A 17,681-nucleotide genomic window follows, 5' to 3' on the forward strand; every position below is an offset into this window, starting at 1 on the left:
GTGTTATGGCTTTACACCCCCTGCTATAATGTGTTATGGCTTTATACCCCCTGCTATATTGTGTTATGGCTTTACACCCCCTGCTATAATGTGTTATGGCTTTACACCCCCTGCTATAATGTGTTATGGCTTTACATCCCCTGCTATAATGTGTTATGGCTTTACACCCCCTGCTATAATGTGTTATGGCTTTACACCCCCTGCTATAATGTGTTATGGCTTTACACCCCCTGCTATAATGTGTTATGGCTTTACACCCCCTGCTATAATGTGTTATGGCTTTACATCCCCTGCTATAATGTGTTATGGCTTCACACCCCCTGCTATAATGTGGATAAAGAGTTACCTGTCTAACAGAACACAGAGGGTGTTCTGGCTTTACACCCCCTGCTATAATGTGTTATGGCTTCACACCCCCTGCTATAATGTGGATAAAGAGTTACCTGTCTAACAGAACACAGAGGGTGTTCTTTAATGGAAGCCTCTCAAACACAATCCAGGTAGAATCAGGAAATCTTTAATGACACTGTCCTTGAGTAAAGCCTGTTTGTCTATGTATGAGGATGACTCAACACTATACACGTCAGCTACTACAGAGACTGAAATGACTGCAACACTTAACAAAGAGCTGAGGGGATTGTGAAGAGAGACACAGGAACAGACACACATACACATGATAAGACACATACTATACACACATCTACACATGGATGTTGTATTGTAAATATGTGATAGTGGAATAGTGGCCTGAGGGAACACACTAAATAAATTGGGTAAAGTGTTAAAAATGTAATGTCAAATAGTATTTTATATTATATATGTATATATATATATATTCATATTTTAAACTGTTTATAACTGCCTTATTGTTGCTGGACACCAGGAAGAGTAGCTGCTGCCTTGGTAGGAACTAATAGGGATCCATAATAAACCCCAGGAAGAGTAGCTGCTGCCTTGGCAGGAACTAATGGGGATCCATAATAAACCCCAGGAAGAGTAGCTGCTGCCTTGGCAGGAATTAATGGGGATCCATAATAAACCCCAGGAAGAGTAGCTGCTGCCTTGGCAGGAACTAATGGGGATCCATAATAAACCCCAGGAAGAGTAGCTGCTGCCTTGGCAGGAACTAATAGGGATCCATAATAAACCCCAGGAAGAGTAGCTGCTGCCTTGGCAGGAACTAATGGGGATCCATAATAAACCCCAGGAAGAGTAGCTGCTGCCTTGGCAGGAACTAATGGGGATCCATAATAAACCCCAGGAAGAGTAGCTGCTGCCATGGCAGGAACTAATGGGGATCCATAATAAACCCCAGGAAGAGTAGCTGCTGCCATGGCAGGAACTAATGGGGATCCACAATAAACCCCAAGAAGAGTAGCTGCTGCCTTGGCAGGAACTAATGGGGATCCATAATAAACCCCATAAACCTCACGTCCGTGGGTTTATGGTGTAGTGTGTAGGGTTTAAGGTGTAGTCTGTAGGGTTTAGGGTGTAGTCTGTAGGGTTTAGGGTGTAGTCTGTAGGGTTTAGGGTATAGGGTGTAGGGTATAGTCTGTAGGGTATAGTCTGTAGGGTATAGGGTGTAGTCTGTAGGGTATAGGGTGTAGGGTATAGGGTGTAGTCTGTAGGGTGTAGTCTGTAGGGTGTAGTCTGTAGGGTGTAGGGTATAGTCTGTAGGGTATAGTCTGTAGGGTATAGTCTGTAGGGTATAGGGTGTAGTCTGTAGGGTATAGGGTGTAGTCTGTAGGGTGTAGTCTGTAGGGTGTAGTCTGTAGTGTGTAGTATGTAGGGTATAGGGTGTAGGGTATAGGGTGTAGGGTATAGGGTATAGTCTGTAGGGTATAGGGTATAGTCTGTAGGGTACAGGGTGTAGGGTATAGTCTGTAGGGTGTAGTCTGTAGGGTGTAGTCTGTAGGGTTTAGGGTATAGGGTGTAGGGTATAGTCTGCAGGGTGTAGTCTGTAGGGTTTAGGGTATAGGGTGTAGGGTATAGTCTGCAGGGTGTATGGTATACGGTATAGTCTGTAGGGTATAGGGTGTAGTCTGTAGGGTTTAGGGTGTAGGGCATAGGGTGTAGGGTATAGGGTGTAGGGTATAGGGTGTAGGGTATAGGGTGTAGGGTATAGGGTGTAGTCTGTAGGGTATAGTCTGTAGGGTATAGGGTGTAGTCTGTAGGGTTTAGGGTATAGTCTGTAGGGTATAGGGTGTAGTCTGTAGGGTTTAGGGTATAGGGTATAGGGTGTAGTCTGTAGGGTTTAGGGTATAGGGTATAGGGTGTAGGGTGTAGGGTGTAGTCTGTAGGGTTTAGGGTATAGGGTATAGGGTGTAGGGTGTAGTCTGTAGGGTTTAGGGTATAGGGTGTAGGGTGTAGTCTGTAGGGTTTAGGGTATAGTCTGTAGGGTATAGGGTGTAGTCTGTAGGGTTTAGGGTATAGGGTATAGAGTGTAGGGTGTAGTCTGTAGGGTTTAGGGTATAGGGTGTAGTCTGTAGGGTTTAGGGTGTAGTCTGTAGGGTTTAGGGTATAGGGTATAGGGTGTAGGGTGTAGTCTGTAGGGTTTAGTGTATAGGGTATAGGGTGTAGGGTGTAGTCTGTAGGGTGTAGTCTGTAGGGTTTAGGGTATAGGGTGTAGGGTGTAGTCTGTAGGGTTTAGGGTATAGTCTGTAGGGTATAGGGTGTAGTCTGTAGGGTTTAGGGTATAGAGTGTAGGGTGTAGTCTGTAGGGTTTAGGGTATAGTCTGTAGGGTATAGGGTGTAGTCTGTAGGGTTTAGGGTATAGGGTATAGAGTGTAGGGTGTAGTCTGTAGGGTTTAGGGTATAGGGTATAGAGTGTAGGGTGTAGTCTGTAGGGTTTAGGGTATAGGGTATAGGGTGTAGGGTGTAGTCTGTAGGGTTTAGGGTGTAGTCTGTAGGGTTTAGGGTATAGGGTGTAGGGTGTAGTCTGTAGGGTTTAGGGTATAGTCTGTAGGGTATAGGGTGTAGTCTGTAGGGTTTAGGGTATAGGGTATAGAGTGTAGGGTGTAGTCTGTAGGGTTTAGGGTATAGGGTATAGAGTGTAGGGTGTAGTCTGTAGGGTTTAGGGTGTAGTCTGTAGGGTGTAGGGTGTAGTCTGTAGGGTTTAGGGTATAGGGTATAGGGTGTAGTCTGTAGGGTATAGGGTGTAGTCTGTAGGGTATAGGGTGTAGTCTGTAGGGTTTAGGGTGTAGTCTGTAGGGTTTAGGGTATAGGGTATAGGGTGTAGGGTGTAGTCTGTAGGGTTTAGGGTATAGGGTATAGGGTGTAGTCTGTAGGGTTTAGGGTATAGTCTGTAGGGTTTAGGGTATAGGGTGTAGTCTGTAGGGTGTAGGGTGTAGTCTGTAGGGTTTAGGGTATAGGGTGTAGGGTGTAGTCTGTAGGGTTTAGTAATTAGTACATTGATGGAAGCAACAATCCGTAATATTAAAGCTGACCCGCCTTCTAAATATATATATATATAAAACCCCAAAACATTACGTTTCTCACAGTAGTTTCATTTCTGATGAAATACTATGATTTAAATCTTATTATAGCTCACGTAGACATAGTACCGTCCCTTTAAAACATTCTGAGACAGCGATAGGACATCGTCATGAGCAACACCACAGACGAGCACCGGAAACGGACAGGTGTACCAGTGAGCTTCCATAACATGGTCTCTACAGTACCGGAAACGGACAGGTGTACCTGTGAGCTTCCATAACATGGTCTCTACAGTACCGGAAACGGACAGGTGTACCTGTGAGCTTCTATAACATGGTCTCTACAGCACCGGAAACGGACAGGTGTACCAGTGAGCTTCTATAACATGGTCTCTACAGTACCGGAAACGGACAGGTGTACCAGTGAGCTTCTATAACATGGTCTCTACAGTACCGGAAACGGACAGGTGTACCTGTGAGCTTCCATAACATGGTCTCTGCACCCCCGTAAACGGCACAGAAGTTTGGCGTCGCTTCACAAAAGCTCTTAGTTGTGGAAATAGACCTGATAGTGTTTATACTTTACAAACAAACACAGAAAATCATCTTTAGAGAAAAAAAATCTGTTTTATTTGTATAAAACTCATTTGCATAGCGTTTTACAGGAGGGAGGTGGATGACACACACACACGTTCACACCCTGGGTGATCAGGAGAGGTGTCTGCCTCTAGGGAGTGCTGCTTCACACACACACACACACACACACACACACACACACACACACACACACACCACGTAGATACTACAGTAACAGAACAGCCAGTGTAGGAGACAACTGAAGACAGTAAAACAGTTGAATACAGACTGAAGTCTTCCTGGACACGGACACACATGAGAGAGAGGAGATGTCAGGATAACGGAACAGGGCGATGAGAGAGATGTCAGGATAAAGGAACAGGGCGATGAGAGAGAGGAGATGTCAGGATAAAGGAAACAGGGCGACGAGAGAGAGGAGATGTCAGGATAAAGGAAACAGGGCGACGAGAGAGAGGAGATGTCAGGATAAAGGAAACAGGGCGACGAGAGAGGAGATGTCAGGATAAAGGAACAGGGCGATGAGAGAGAGGAGATGTCAGGATAAAGGAAACAGGGCGACGAGAGAGAGGAGATGTCAGGATAAAGGAAACAGGGCGATGAAAGAGGAGATGTCAGGATAAAGGAAACAGGGCGACGAGAGAGAGGAGATGTCAGGATAAAGGAAACAGGGCGACGAGAGAGAGGAGATGTCAGGATAAAGGAAACAGGGCGACGAGAGAGAGGAGATGTCAGGATAAAGGAAACAGGGCGACGAGAGAGGAGATGTCAGGATAAAGGAAACAGGGCGATGAGAGAGAGGAGATGTCAGGATAAAGGAAACAGGGCGATGAGAGAGGAGATGTCAGGATAAAGGAAACAGGGCGATGAGAAAGAGGAGATGTCAGGATAAAGGAACAGGGCGATGAGAAAGAGGAGATGTCAGGATAAAGGAACAGGGCGATGAGAGAGAGGAGATGTCAGGATAAAGGAAACAGGGCGATGAGAGAGAGGAGATGTCAGGATAAAGGAAACAGGGCGATGAGAGAGAGGAGATGTCAGGATAAAGGAAACAGGGCGATGAGAGAGAGGAGATGTCAGGATAAAGGAAACAGGGCGATGAGAGAGAGGAGATGTCAGGATAAAGGAAACAGGGCGATGAGAGAGAGGTGATGTCAGGATAAAGGAAACAGGGCGATGAGAGAGAGGAGATGTCAGGATAAAGGAAACAGGGCGATGAGAGAGAGGAGATGTCAGGATAAAGGAAACAGGGCGATGAGAGAGAGGAGATGTCAGGATAAAGGAAACAGGGCGATGAGAGAGGAGATGTCAGGATAAAGGAAACAGGGCGATGAGAAAGAGGAGATGTCAGGATAAAGGAACAGGGCGATGAGAGAGAGGAGATGTCAGGATAAAGGAAACAGGGCGATGAGAGAGAGGAGATGTCAGGATAAAGGAAACAGGGCGATGAGAGAGAGGAGATGTCAGGATAAAGGAAACAGGGCGATGAGAGAGAGGAGATGTCAGGATAAAGGAAACAGGGCGATGAGAGAGAGGAGATGTCAGGATAAAGGAAACAGGGCGATGAGAGAGAGGAGATGTCAGGATAAAGGAAACAGGGCGATGAGAGAGGAGATGTCAGGATAAAGGAACAGGGCGATGAGAGAGAGGAGATGTCAGGATAGGTTCAGTCTCCTCTCCCCACTGCTCTAGGGTCAGTCTCCTCTCCCCACTGCTCTAGGGTCAGTCTCCTCTCCCCACTGCTCTAGGGTCAGTCTCCTCTCCCCACTGCTCTAGGGTCAGTCTCCTCTCCCCACTGCTCTAGGTTTAGTCTCCTCTCCCCACTGCTCTAGGTTTAGTCTCCTCTCCCCACTGCTCTAGGGTCAGTCTCCTCTCCCCACTGCTCTAGGGCCAGTCTCCTCTCCCCACTGCTCTAGGGCCAGTCTCCTCTCCCCACTGCTCTAGGGCCAGTCTCCGCTCCCCACTGCTCTAGGGTCAGTCTCCGCTCCCCACTGCTCTAGGGCCAGTCTCCCCTCCCCACTGCTCTAGGGCCAGTCTCCCCTCCCCACTGCTCTAGGGCCAGTCTCCGCTCCCCACTGCTCTAGGGTCAGTCTCCGCTCCCCACTGCTCTAGGGACAGTCTCCTCTCCCCACTGCTCTAGGGCCAGTCTCCGCTCCCCACTGCTCTAGGGCCAGTCTCCGCTCCCCACTGCTCTAGGGCCAGTCTCCGCTCCCCACTGCTCTAGGTTTAGTCTCCTCTCCCCACTGCTCTAGGGTCAGTCTCCTCTCCCCACTGCTCTAGGGTCAGTCTCCTCTCCCCACTGCTCTAGGGCCAGTCTCCGCTCCCCACTGCTCTAGGGTCAGTCTCCTCTCCCCACTGCTCTAGGTTTAGTCTCCTCTCCCCACTGCTCTAGGGTCAGTCTCCTCTCCCCACTGCTCTAGGGTCAGTCTCCTCTCCCCACTGCTCTAGGGTCAGTCTCCTCTCCCCACTGCTCTAGGGTCAGTCTCCTCTCCCCACTGCTCTAGGGTCAGTCTCCTCTCCCCACTGCTCTAGGGTCAGTCTCCTCTCCCCACTGCTCTAGGGCCAGTCTCCTCTCCCCACTGCTCTAGGGTCAGTCTCCTCTCCCCACTGCTCTAGGGTCCATCTCCTCTCCCCACTGCTCTAGGGTCCATCTCTTCTCCCCACATCTCAACAGTGACCATCAGTGGAACCGATACTGACCTGAGCTCAGTGTTACTAACAGAGTACAGATCAGACAGGAGAACCAGCATTACAGACAAGAACGTTCCATAAACAAAATGGTTCTTTCAAAAGAACTACAGAAGACATTTCATGTTTCAACATTACCAATACAGACCAAGCAATGTTAAAAATGAGAGTCCTGGAGAGATAAAATACATTCACAGTATGTAGAGATGTTTAACATGACAGAGATGGTGTGATCTAATACACAGTATGTAGAGATGTTTAACATGACAGAGATGGTGTGATCTAATACACAGTATGTAGAGATGTTTAACATGACAGAGATGGTGTGATCTAATACACAGTATGTAGAGACGTTTAACATGACAGAGATGGTGTGATCTAATTCACAGTATGTAGAGATGTTTAACATGACAGAGATGATGTGATCTAATTCACAGTATGTAGAGATGTTTAACGTGACAGAGATGGGAGCTGATGTTTAACGTGACAGAGATGGGAGCTGATGTTTAACATGACAGAGATGATGTGATCTAATTCACAGTATGTAGAGATGTTTAACGTGACAGAGATGGGAGCTGATGTTTAACGTGACAGAGATGGGAGCTGATGTTTAACATGACAGAGATGGTGTGATCTAATTCACAGTATGTAGAGATGTTTAACGTGACAGAGATGGTGTAATCTAATACACAGTATGTAGAGATGTTTAACGTGACAGAGATGGGAGCTGATGTTTACCATGACAGAGATGATGTGTGTGTCAGTTGATGTTTAAAAACATTTTTTAAATTTAACTTGTCAAGTCAGTTAAGAATTAAATGCTTATTTACAATGACGGCCAACCCCTCCCCAAACCCGGACGACGCTGGGCCAATTGTACGCCGCCCTATGGGACTCCCAATCACAGCCAGTTGTGATACAGCCTGGAATCGAACCAGGGTCTGTAGTGACGCCTCAAGCACTGAGATGCAGTGCCTCAGACCGCTGCACCACTCGGGAGCCCTTAAATGTTTAACTCGACACAGAGAGGAGGGGGGTGTGTAAAGGGAGAACACTGAGCCGGATGTCTGTGTGTGTTTGTGGCTAGAGCAGGGATGGGGTGAGGCAGTTGGTCTTCTCCCAGAGGAGGAGGCTCTGATCTGGGTGGCAACCATCACAACCCCTGCCTGATACTCTGGATAATCTGGAAGATGGCTGAGAGAGGGGAGAGGGAGGGAGAGAGAGGGGAGAGGGAGAGAGAGGGGAGAGGGAGAGAGAGGGGAGAGGGAGAGAGAGGGGAGAGGGAGAGAGAGGGGAGAGGGAGAGAGAGGGGAGAGGGAGAGAGAGGGGAGGGAGGGGAGAGGGAGAGAGAGGGGAGGGAGGGGAGAGGGAGAGAGAGGGGAGGGAGGGGAGAGGGAGAGGGAGTGAGAGGGAGAGAGAGGGAGTGAGAGGGAGAGAGAGGGAAGAGAGAGGGAAGAGAGAGAGGGGAGAGGGAGAGAGAGGGGGGAGGGAGAGAGAGGGGGGAGGGAGAGAGAGGGGGGAGGGAGGGAAGAGAGAGGGAAGAGAGAGAGGGGAGAGGGAGAGAGAGGGGGGAGGGAGAGAGAGGGGGGAGGGTGAGGGAGAGAGAGGGGAGAGGGAGATACAAATCAGAGTCCATTGTGATGTCTGCCCCACCTAAACATTCCCAGAGTCCTGCATCGGGTGACACACAGAAATATTAGCTGTTGTAATGAATGAAAACCTTTCAACCCGCGGGTCGGCTCTTGGGTTCAGAACAATTACATTGTCGGTTGGAAACGTTTTAAAACCAAGGTCGTATTAAAATAAAATTATTCTTCATGAATGGTCCATGGCCTGTTCATCCCGCTATCATCCAGAAAGTGAGGTCAGTACAGGTGCATCACAGCTGGGACCGAGAGACTGAAAAACAGCTTCTATCTCAAGGCCATCAGACTGTTAAACAGCCATCACTAGCCAGCCTCCACCCAATACCCATCCCTGAACTTAGTCACTGTCACTAGCCGGCTACCACCCAGTACCCTGCCCTGAACTTAGTCACTGTCACTAGCCGGCTACTAGCCAGTTACCCCGCCCTGAACTTAGTCACTGTCACTAGCCAGCCTCCACCCAGTACCCCGCCCTGAACTTAGTCACTGTCACTAGCCAGCCTCCACCCAGTACCCTGCCCTGAACTTAGTCACTGTCACTAGCTGGTTACCACCCAGTACCCTGCCCTGAACTTAGTCACTGTCACTAGCCGGCCTCCACCCAGTACCCTGCCCTGAACTTACTCACTGTCACTAGCCAGCCTCCACCCAATACCCTGCCCTGAACTTACTCACTGTCACTAGCCAGCCTCCACCCAATACCCTGCCCTGAACTTAGTCACTGTCACTAGCCAGCCTCCACCCAGTACCCTGCCCTGAACTTAGTCACTGTCACTAGCCAGCCTCCACCCAGTACCCTGCCCTGAACTTAGTCACTGTCACTAGCCAGCCTTCACCCAGTACCCTGCCCTGAACTTAGTCACTGTCACTAGCCAGCCTCCACCCAATACCCTGCCCTGAAATTAGTCACTGTCACTAGCCAGCCTCCACCCAATACCCTGCCCTGAACTTAGTCACTGTCACTAGCCAGCCTCCACCCAGTACCCTGCCCTGAAATTAGTCACTGTCACTAGCCAGCCTCCACCCAATACCCAGCCCTGAACTTAGTCACTGTCACTAGCCGGCTACCACCCAGTACCCTGCCCTGAACTTAGTCACTGTCACTAGCCGGCTACTAGCCGGTTACCCTGCCCTGAACTTAGTCACTGTCACTAGCCGGCTACTAGCCGGTTACCCCGCCCTGAACTTAGTCACTGTCACTAGCCAGCCTCCACCCAGTACCCCGCCCTGAACTTAGTCACTGTCACTAGCCAGCCTCCACCCAGTACCCTGCCCTGAACTTAGTCACTGTCACTAGCTGGTTACCACCCAGTACCCTGCCCTGAACTTAGTCACTGTCACTAGCCGGCCTCCTCCCAGTACCCCGCTCTGAACTTAGTCACTGTCACTAGCCAGCCTCCTCCCAGTACCCTGCCCTGAAATTAGTCACTGTCACTAGCCAGCCTCCTCCCAGTACCCTGCCCTGAAATTAGTCACTGTCACTAGCCAGCCTCCACCCAGTGCCCTGCCCTGAAATTAGTCACTGTCACTAGCCAGCCTCCACCCAGTACCCTGCCCTGAAATTAGTCACTGTCACTAGCCGGCTACTAGCCAGTTACCCTGCCCTGAACTTAGTCACTGTCACTAGCCGGTTACCCTGCACCTTTGACTGCTGATCTCAAAGTATTCATATCCTTTGACTTGTGTTAGAGGCCGAATTTAAACTGGATAAAATAAAAACCCATCTATACCCCATAACAACGGTGATAACAGGTTTATTTTCTGGTACATTTATTGAAAATGAAATACAGAATTATCTAAATTACACCCGAGGCAATACTTTATAGAAGCATCTGGATTGTAATACATTTGCCCATTATTCTTTTTTAGATTATAGATTTTCAAGTAGATTTAAGTCAAAACTGTAATTTGGCCATTCAGGAATGTTCACTGTCATCTTGGTAAGCAACTCCAGTGTATATTTGGCCTTGTGTTTTAGGTTATTGTCCTGCTGAAAGGTGAATTCATGTCCCAGTGTCTGGTGGAAAGCAGACTGAACCAGGTTTTCCTCTAGGATTTGGCCTTGTGTTTTAGGTTATTGTCCTGCTGAAAGGTGAGTTCATCTCCCAGTGTCTGGTGGAAAGCAGACTGAACCACGTTTTACTCTAGGATTCTGCCTGTTCTTAGCTCCATTCAATTTTTTTTATCCAGTCCTTAACGATGACAAGCAAACCCATAACATGATGCAGCCACCACTATGCTTGAAAACATGGAGAGTGATACTCAGTAATGTGTTGTATCTTCTCCAAACATAACTTTTTTTAACACTTTTCAGGACAAAAAGTTAATTGCTTTGCCACATTTTTTGTTGCAGTATTACTTTAGGGTCTTGTTGCAAACAGGATGTGTGTTTTGGAATATTTATATTCTGTACAGGCTTCCTTCTTTTCACTCTGTCATTTAGGTTAGTGTTGTGGAGTAACTACAATGTTGTTGATCCATCCTCAGTTTTCTCCTATCACAGCCATTAAACTCTGTAACTGTTTTACAGTCAGCATTGGCCTCATGGTGAAATCCCTGAGCGGTTTCCTTCCTCTCCGGCAACTGAGTTAGGAAGGACGTCTGTGTCTTTGTAGTGAATGGGTGTATTGATTCACCATCCAAAGTAATTAATAACTTCACCATGCTCAAAGGAATATTAAATGTGAACTTTTTTCATTTTTACCCATCTACTAATATGTGACATTCTTTGAGAGACATTGTAAAACCTCCCCGGTCTTTGTGGTAGAAACTGTGTTTGAAATTCCCTGCTCGACTGAGGGACCTTACAGATAATTAATTGTATGTGTGCAGAGATGAGGAAGTCATTCATAAAATCATGTTAAACACAAAGTGCATATTATTATCTAACTTAAGCAAATTTTTACTCCTAAACGTATGTAGGCCATTACAGAGGGGTTAAATTATTGACGCAAAACATGTCAGCTTTTCATTTTTAATTCATATGTAAACATTTTGAAAAGACAACTCCACTTTAACATTATGGGGTATATTATATTATTATATATATTATATTATTGTTATTGTATTATTATATTATAGGCCAGTGAAAAAAACCTAACTTTATATTAATTTTAAAATTCAGACTAACAACAAAATATGGAAAAAGTCTATGGGTGTGAATATGTTCTGAAGACACATAGATATTTAACTCAGATGACTTTAATAATGTTTACATACTGTTTCCCCACTTTATAGGTAAACAGTCTTCTAGTCGTGGTTCAGAACCACTGATGTCCACTTCATACGAGTATACACTACCGATCAAAAGTTTTACACCTACTCAGTCAAGGGTTTTTCTTTATTTTTACTATTTTCTACATTGTAGAATAATAGTGAAGACATCAAAACTATGAAATAACACATATGGAATCATGTAGTAACCAACAAAAATGTTAAACAAATCAAAAAATATTGTATATTATTCTACGATGCAGAAAAAAGTACAAATAAAGAAAAACCCTTGAATAGTGTGTTCTAGTCATAGTTCATACAAAATGAAAGTATTCAGACCCCTTTGACTTTCTCCACATTTTGTTACGTTACAACCTTATTCTAAAATATATATATTGTTTTAAATCCTCAATCTACACACAATACCTCATAATGACAAAGCGAAAACAGGTGTCTAGAAATTTTGCTAAATGTATTAAAAATAAACATCAATACCTTATTTTACATAAGTTATTGAGACCCTTTGCTATGAGACTCGACATTGAGCTCAGGTGCATCATGTTTCCATTGAAGGCAATGCTACCAAATACTAATTGAGTGAATGTAAACTTCTGACCCACTGGAATGTGATGAAAGAAATTAAAGCTGAAATAAATGATTCTCTACTATTATTCTGACATTTCACATTCTTAAAATAAAGTGGTGATCCTAACTGACCTAAGACAGGGAATTTTTACTAGGATTAAATGTCAGGAATTGTGAAAACCTGAGTTTAAATGTATTTGGCTAAAGAATATGTAAACTTCAGACTTCAACTGTACACACACATACATACACATATATACATATATATACACATACAGTCTCTTACCTGATCCACACACAACAAAGACAAAGAGAGCCAGTAGCCAGGGACCAACAGGAGACTTCTCCTCATTCACCACCCGCTGAAACACAGGGTTAACACAGGGTTAATACAGGGTTAACACAGGGTTAATACAGGGTTAATACAGGGTTAACACCAGAGAGGGAGACAGGGTTAACACAGGGTTAATACAGGGTTAACACCAGAGAGGGGAGACAGGGTTAATACAGGGTTAACACAGGGTTAACAGAGGGTTAACACAGGGTTAACACAGGGTTAACACAGGGTTAACACAGGGTTAATACAGGGTTAACACAGGGTTAATACAGGGTTAACACAGGGTTAATACAGGGTTAACACAGGGTTAATACAGGGTTAACACAGGGTTAATACAGGGTTAACACCAGAGAGGGGAGACAGGGTTAATACAGGGTTAACACAGGGTTAACACAGGGTTAATACAGGGTTAATACAGGGTTAACACCAGAGAGAGGGGAGACAGGGTTAATACAGAGTTAATACCAGAGAGAGGGGACAGGGTTAACACAGGGTTAATACAGGGTTAATACAGGGTTAACACAAGGTTAACACCAGACAGAGGGGAGACAGGGTTAATACAGGGTTAATACCAGAGAGAGGGGACAGGGTTAACACAGGGTTAATACAGGGTTAATACAGGGTTAACACCAGAGAGAGGGGAGACAGGGTTAATACAGGGTTAATACCAGAGAGAGGGGACAGGGTTAATACAGGGTTAATACAGGGTTAATACAGGGTTAACACAGGGTTAATACAGGGTTAATACAGGGTTAACACAGGGTTAATACCAGAGAGAGGGGAGACAGGGTTAATACAGAGTTAATACCAGAGAGAGGGGACAGGGTTAACACAGGGTTAATACAGGGTTAACACAGGGTTAACACCAGAGAGAGGGGAGACAGGGTTAATACAGGGTTAATACCAGAGAGAGGGGACAGGGTTAACACAGGGTTAATACAGGGTTAATACAGGGTTAATACAGGGTTAATACAGGGTTAACACCAGAGAGAGGGGACAGGGTTAACACAGGGTTAACACAGGGTTAACACAGGGTTAATACAGGGTAAACACCAGAGAGAGGGGACAGGGTTAACACAGGGTTAATACAGGGTTAACACAGGGTTAACACCAGAGAGAGGGGAGACAGGGTTAATACAGGGTTAACACAGGGTTAACACCAGAGAGAGGGGAGACAGGGTTATTACAGGGTTAACACAGGGTTAACACAGGGTTAATACAAGGTTAATACCAGAGGGGAGACAGGGTTAATACAGGGTTAATACCAGAGGGGAGACAGGGTTAATACAGGGTTAATACCAGAGGGGAGACAGGGTTAATACAGGGTTATTACAGGGTTAACACAGGGTTAATACAGGGTTAATACAGGGTTAATACAGGGTTATTACAGGGTTAACACAGGGTTAACACAGGGTTAACACAGGGTTAACACAGGGTTAACACAGGGTTAATACCAGAGGGGAGACAGGGTTAATACAGGGTTAATACCAGTACTCAGTGTAGAAAACAGTTGGGCCCAACTGGACCTACGGGCCGTGGTGAAATCATTCCCAACCTGGACCTACGGGCCGTGGTGAAATCATTCCCAACCTGGACCTACGGGCCGTGGTGAAATCATTTGCACACAAAAATAGGAGGACTTCAGGAGACCAGGGGAGAGTATCAATTTGGATTTAATTTACTGTGAACATTGCAGATCATTTTTCTAGGCTATTAGCCAGGAAAAGTGGGTAGTGGCTGAATTTATCCTCAAGCCCACGACTTTTTTCCCTCGTTGTTACGCTACTTGATATGTAATATTAATTTTTTTAAAGTTTATAAATAACTAAATCCCAGTATATAGCTATAGATAGTACACTGCATAATGAATCAATCCCTAGTAAACTCGTGTTGTGGGTGGACTCACTGTACTAGTTGGCATTACTAGACTGGCTTTATGCACACTTTCTATCCACGACGGGAGAGTGTGAGAACAGCGCATGTCCAGACGAACTGCGTCATGCCAGTAGGCAGCACTTCGATACTGTTTTGTTGCAGGTTAGGAGACTGAGGTTAAGGTAAGGAAAAACACTATCCTGACCTGTTACAACAACAACAACAAAATCACTGTATGAAGTGATCAGTGATTAGCTCTAGGTAGTGCTCTAAGGTTCGCTAGCCAACAACGTCCCTAGAACGGAACATCTACCCTGCTCTAGCTAGAGTTGTGGTGGTAATAACGTCTACACTTTGACAAAAACACACAGCTTGCTTTAATGACCACTTTACTAGTCAAACATCTTGAGTTCATTTCACTGGCAAATGAGCTACTAGTTGGCTAATGTAGCACAACAATGTTTACATGAACATGGATAGATATCATGTCCCCAAAGCTGCAGGCCAAACACGGTATTTTTACCCCCTCAGACAGCTACATTCCCTCGGGGGGAATCCCCGTCCAAACCGAATGCAGATTGATTGCCATTTAAAGTGTTGGTCGTATTCACTAACGTCGCCTCCTCGGCCCTCGATTTAGCTAGAGGGAGCGAGTGGACAACTTTGTTCCCTTGCGGGGTTGATACGACCCGCCATTAAACTGTAGTCACATGTCAAACTCTGGTGACCGCGAAGTGTCAAATGTAATAAACAAGGCTGCATTTTCGGCACGTCAGAAACAAGTATGACGCTAGCTTTCTAAAATATATAGACATTGATTTTAGAGTTGGCAAATTGACCTAATCTCGTAGTGAGGAGCCTATAAAACGTAACGTTAGCTAGAATCATAAAAACCTTTTTTGGGGAATTCTGAACTGTATTGGAATAAATGACCAAACTATTAAAAATAGCTAGCCCGCTATGGGTACCTGTAGCTAGCTATCTGACAGGAGTGCTAGCTAGATACGTTAGCTTACTAGGTACATTAATAGCTTTAGGTTGGTTCTTTTTAAGCTCAACTTCAGATCATCTCAATGACATTTAAGGTACACTCGGATCTGACGACGTAAAACGGGCTGAGGGTTTAGGGCTGAGGGTTTAGGGTCGAGGGCTGTCTACTTTGAAACGCAGCCTTAAGTCGAATGGTCAAGACAGCCAAAATTAGAATCCCTAGCTAGCTAGGTGGACAAGCATGCTTGCTAACGTGTCGGCAGCCAAAACGTGTCTTAATTAAGAATAAATCAATCTTAGCTAAGAACTATAACATGTAATGAACTACAGCATCGTGCACTGTGAATGGTGAACTATCAGTTTGATTCCCAAGCAGACAGTTTGTAGTTTCAACTTGTTACAGTGAGCTTTCAGTTTGAATGGCCAGCTGATTGAATAGCCAACTAGTTAGCCGGTAACGTTAGCTATCATAGCCTAGGCAGCCGATAGTGTATGGGCGCTAGGTCTGCACTATCGGCTGCCTAGTAGCTATCGGTGTGTGTGGAGCTGACAGCCAGCTAATGTTAGTTAACTAGCTAGATTCTAACCGTGGTTTTCTGGACGTGTCCTCGCTGCGTTATGGTCTTGCTGTGTTTCTCGTTAGCCACTTTCATCCGTTGGACCGCCGACATGTCGAGAACCGGTGTGTCAAAAGTCACTCACAGCCACGAAATGACGATACACTAACTCAACCACCGGCGTATCACTTACATATAAGGACTACGAGAAAGGAGGCGGTTTGTTGGTTAGATTTTTAGCAATGAATAGGAATAGCCGACAACTCCTGTAGCGTCCAGCCCGCGAAGGCTAATGGTTGTTAGCTTGCTGTTAGCCGGCTAGCTACCGGAAGTAGATGCTTCTACCCTCGTCAGGTGGCGAGGGTCTAGAGTGGCAGCTTGCTGTTAGCCGGATAGCTACCGGAAGTAGATGCTTCTACCCTCGTCAGGTGGCGAGGGTCTAGTGTGGCAGCCTGCTGTTAGCCGGCTAGCTACCGGAAGTAGCTCTAGTATGGAGGCTCCCTGATACGTGTTTGCAATGGGCAGGTCTTGTGTCGGTTTATTCTTATCTACCCCAAACTAAACAACCCAAAACCGCCCTGGGATCCGTTTCACAAATTAAATGAAGCTAGTTGTTTTAAGGAACCTTGTTGCCAGAAATACTGGCTACTTGCCTGCATTTCAAGCAGTGTTGTTTTGTTGTTGTAATCTGTTCAATTCGAACGTATTTTACATGGACTTATTTTAGCTGTGTATGTGCCTCCGCTATCCCGGTTTCGCTGTAACTGAAAAACATCTTCCTAAACTCGTCCGTTTCGTGGTGGTCCACGTGAATGTAGTCGAGGACCGCTCAACTCCGTTCTCTTATATCGAGGCAGAGTTGAGTTTTGACAACATTTAGACACCATCAGTCGATTCTTGTCGAAATATACATTTCCAACTGCGGTGCTGAAATTCATACTTTTAATAAAAACCTATCAAATACAACATCTAATTCCATTTGTCACATACGCCGAATACAACTAATGTAGACTTTTTCGTGAAATGTTTGCTAACGAGCTTTCCCAACAATGCAGAGTTTAAAGTTAAATAAAACTAACTTCTTCTAGACTGGGGTTTATCGGCTGTTAGCATCCAACGTTATGGTGCATTACCGCCACCTACTGTACATGAGTGTGGGCCGGAGACAAGGAGAAACTAAATCCTACCTGCCAGCCCCGTTGCTCTTAAAAAAAATAACAAAATATTTGAGACTATATCTAATGACGTTCGACTCAATATACTCTTTCAACTAATTTCCTGTATCCCCTTCACCCTCATACTAGATCTCAGCCTCTCTCTTTCCCTCTGATACTGCAGCATACGGTCTCTGTCATGGTCTCTGTTTCCTGGCAACAATCACACTTTCCTGTTGGATGCTTTCCTATCACATTTAAGGTCTTAATCTACTACCTGTGTCCCACCCTTAATCTTGTAAAAAATACCCTCTTCTCTTCCCCACTTGAAATAAATGCCTGCCCTTAGTATCTCTATTCCACTGCTCATTCCATCTCTTTATTTAACTAGGCAAGTCAGTTAAGAACAAATTCTTATTTGTAATGAAGGACTAGGAACAGTGGGTTAACTGCCGTGTCCAGGGGCAGAACGACAGATGTGTACCTTGTCAGCTCAGGGATTCGAACTTGCAACCTTTGGTTACTAGTCCAATGCTCTAACCACTAGTCTACCCCGCCCTACTCTGCACCATCACTGTCCATATCAGGCTTTTAACCTGCTCCTGCCA

At 45.7% G+C, this 17,681-nt stretch overlaps 1 protein-coding gene across 1 annotated transcript; it reads right to left on the reverse strand.

The window, feature by feature from the left end:
* Positions 1-4,041: 4,041 nt before the first annotated feature.
* Positions 4,042-16,356, reverse strand: zgc:85858 (uncharacterized protein LOC405879 homolog). Its single transcript, XM_055901350.1, has 3 exons — positions 15,950-16,356; positions 12,447-12,522; positions 4,042-7,910 (listed from the first exon to the last, which is right to left on the reverse strand). Exons 1-3 carry the CDS (start codon positions 16,031-16,033, stop codon positions 7,870-7,872), a joined length of 201 nt encoding a protein of 66 aa, XP_055757325.1. The 5' UTR covers positions 16,034-16,356; the 3' UTR covers positions 4,042-7,869.
* Between the last annotated feature and the right edge of the window lie 1,325 nt (positions 16,357-17,681).

The sequence above is a fragment of the Salvelinus fontinalis genome, chromosome 36, assembly GCF_029448725.1.
Source record: "Salvelinus fontinalis isolate EN_2023a chromosome 36, ASM2944872v1, whole genome shotgun sequence".
Taxonomy (NCBI): domain Eukaryota; kingdom Metazoa; phylum Chordata; class Actinopteri; order Salmoniformes; family Salmonidae; genus Salvelinus; species Salvelinus fontinalis.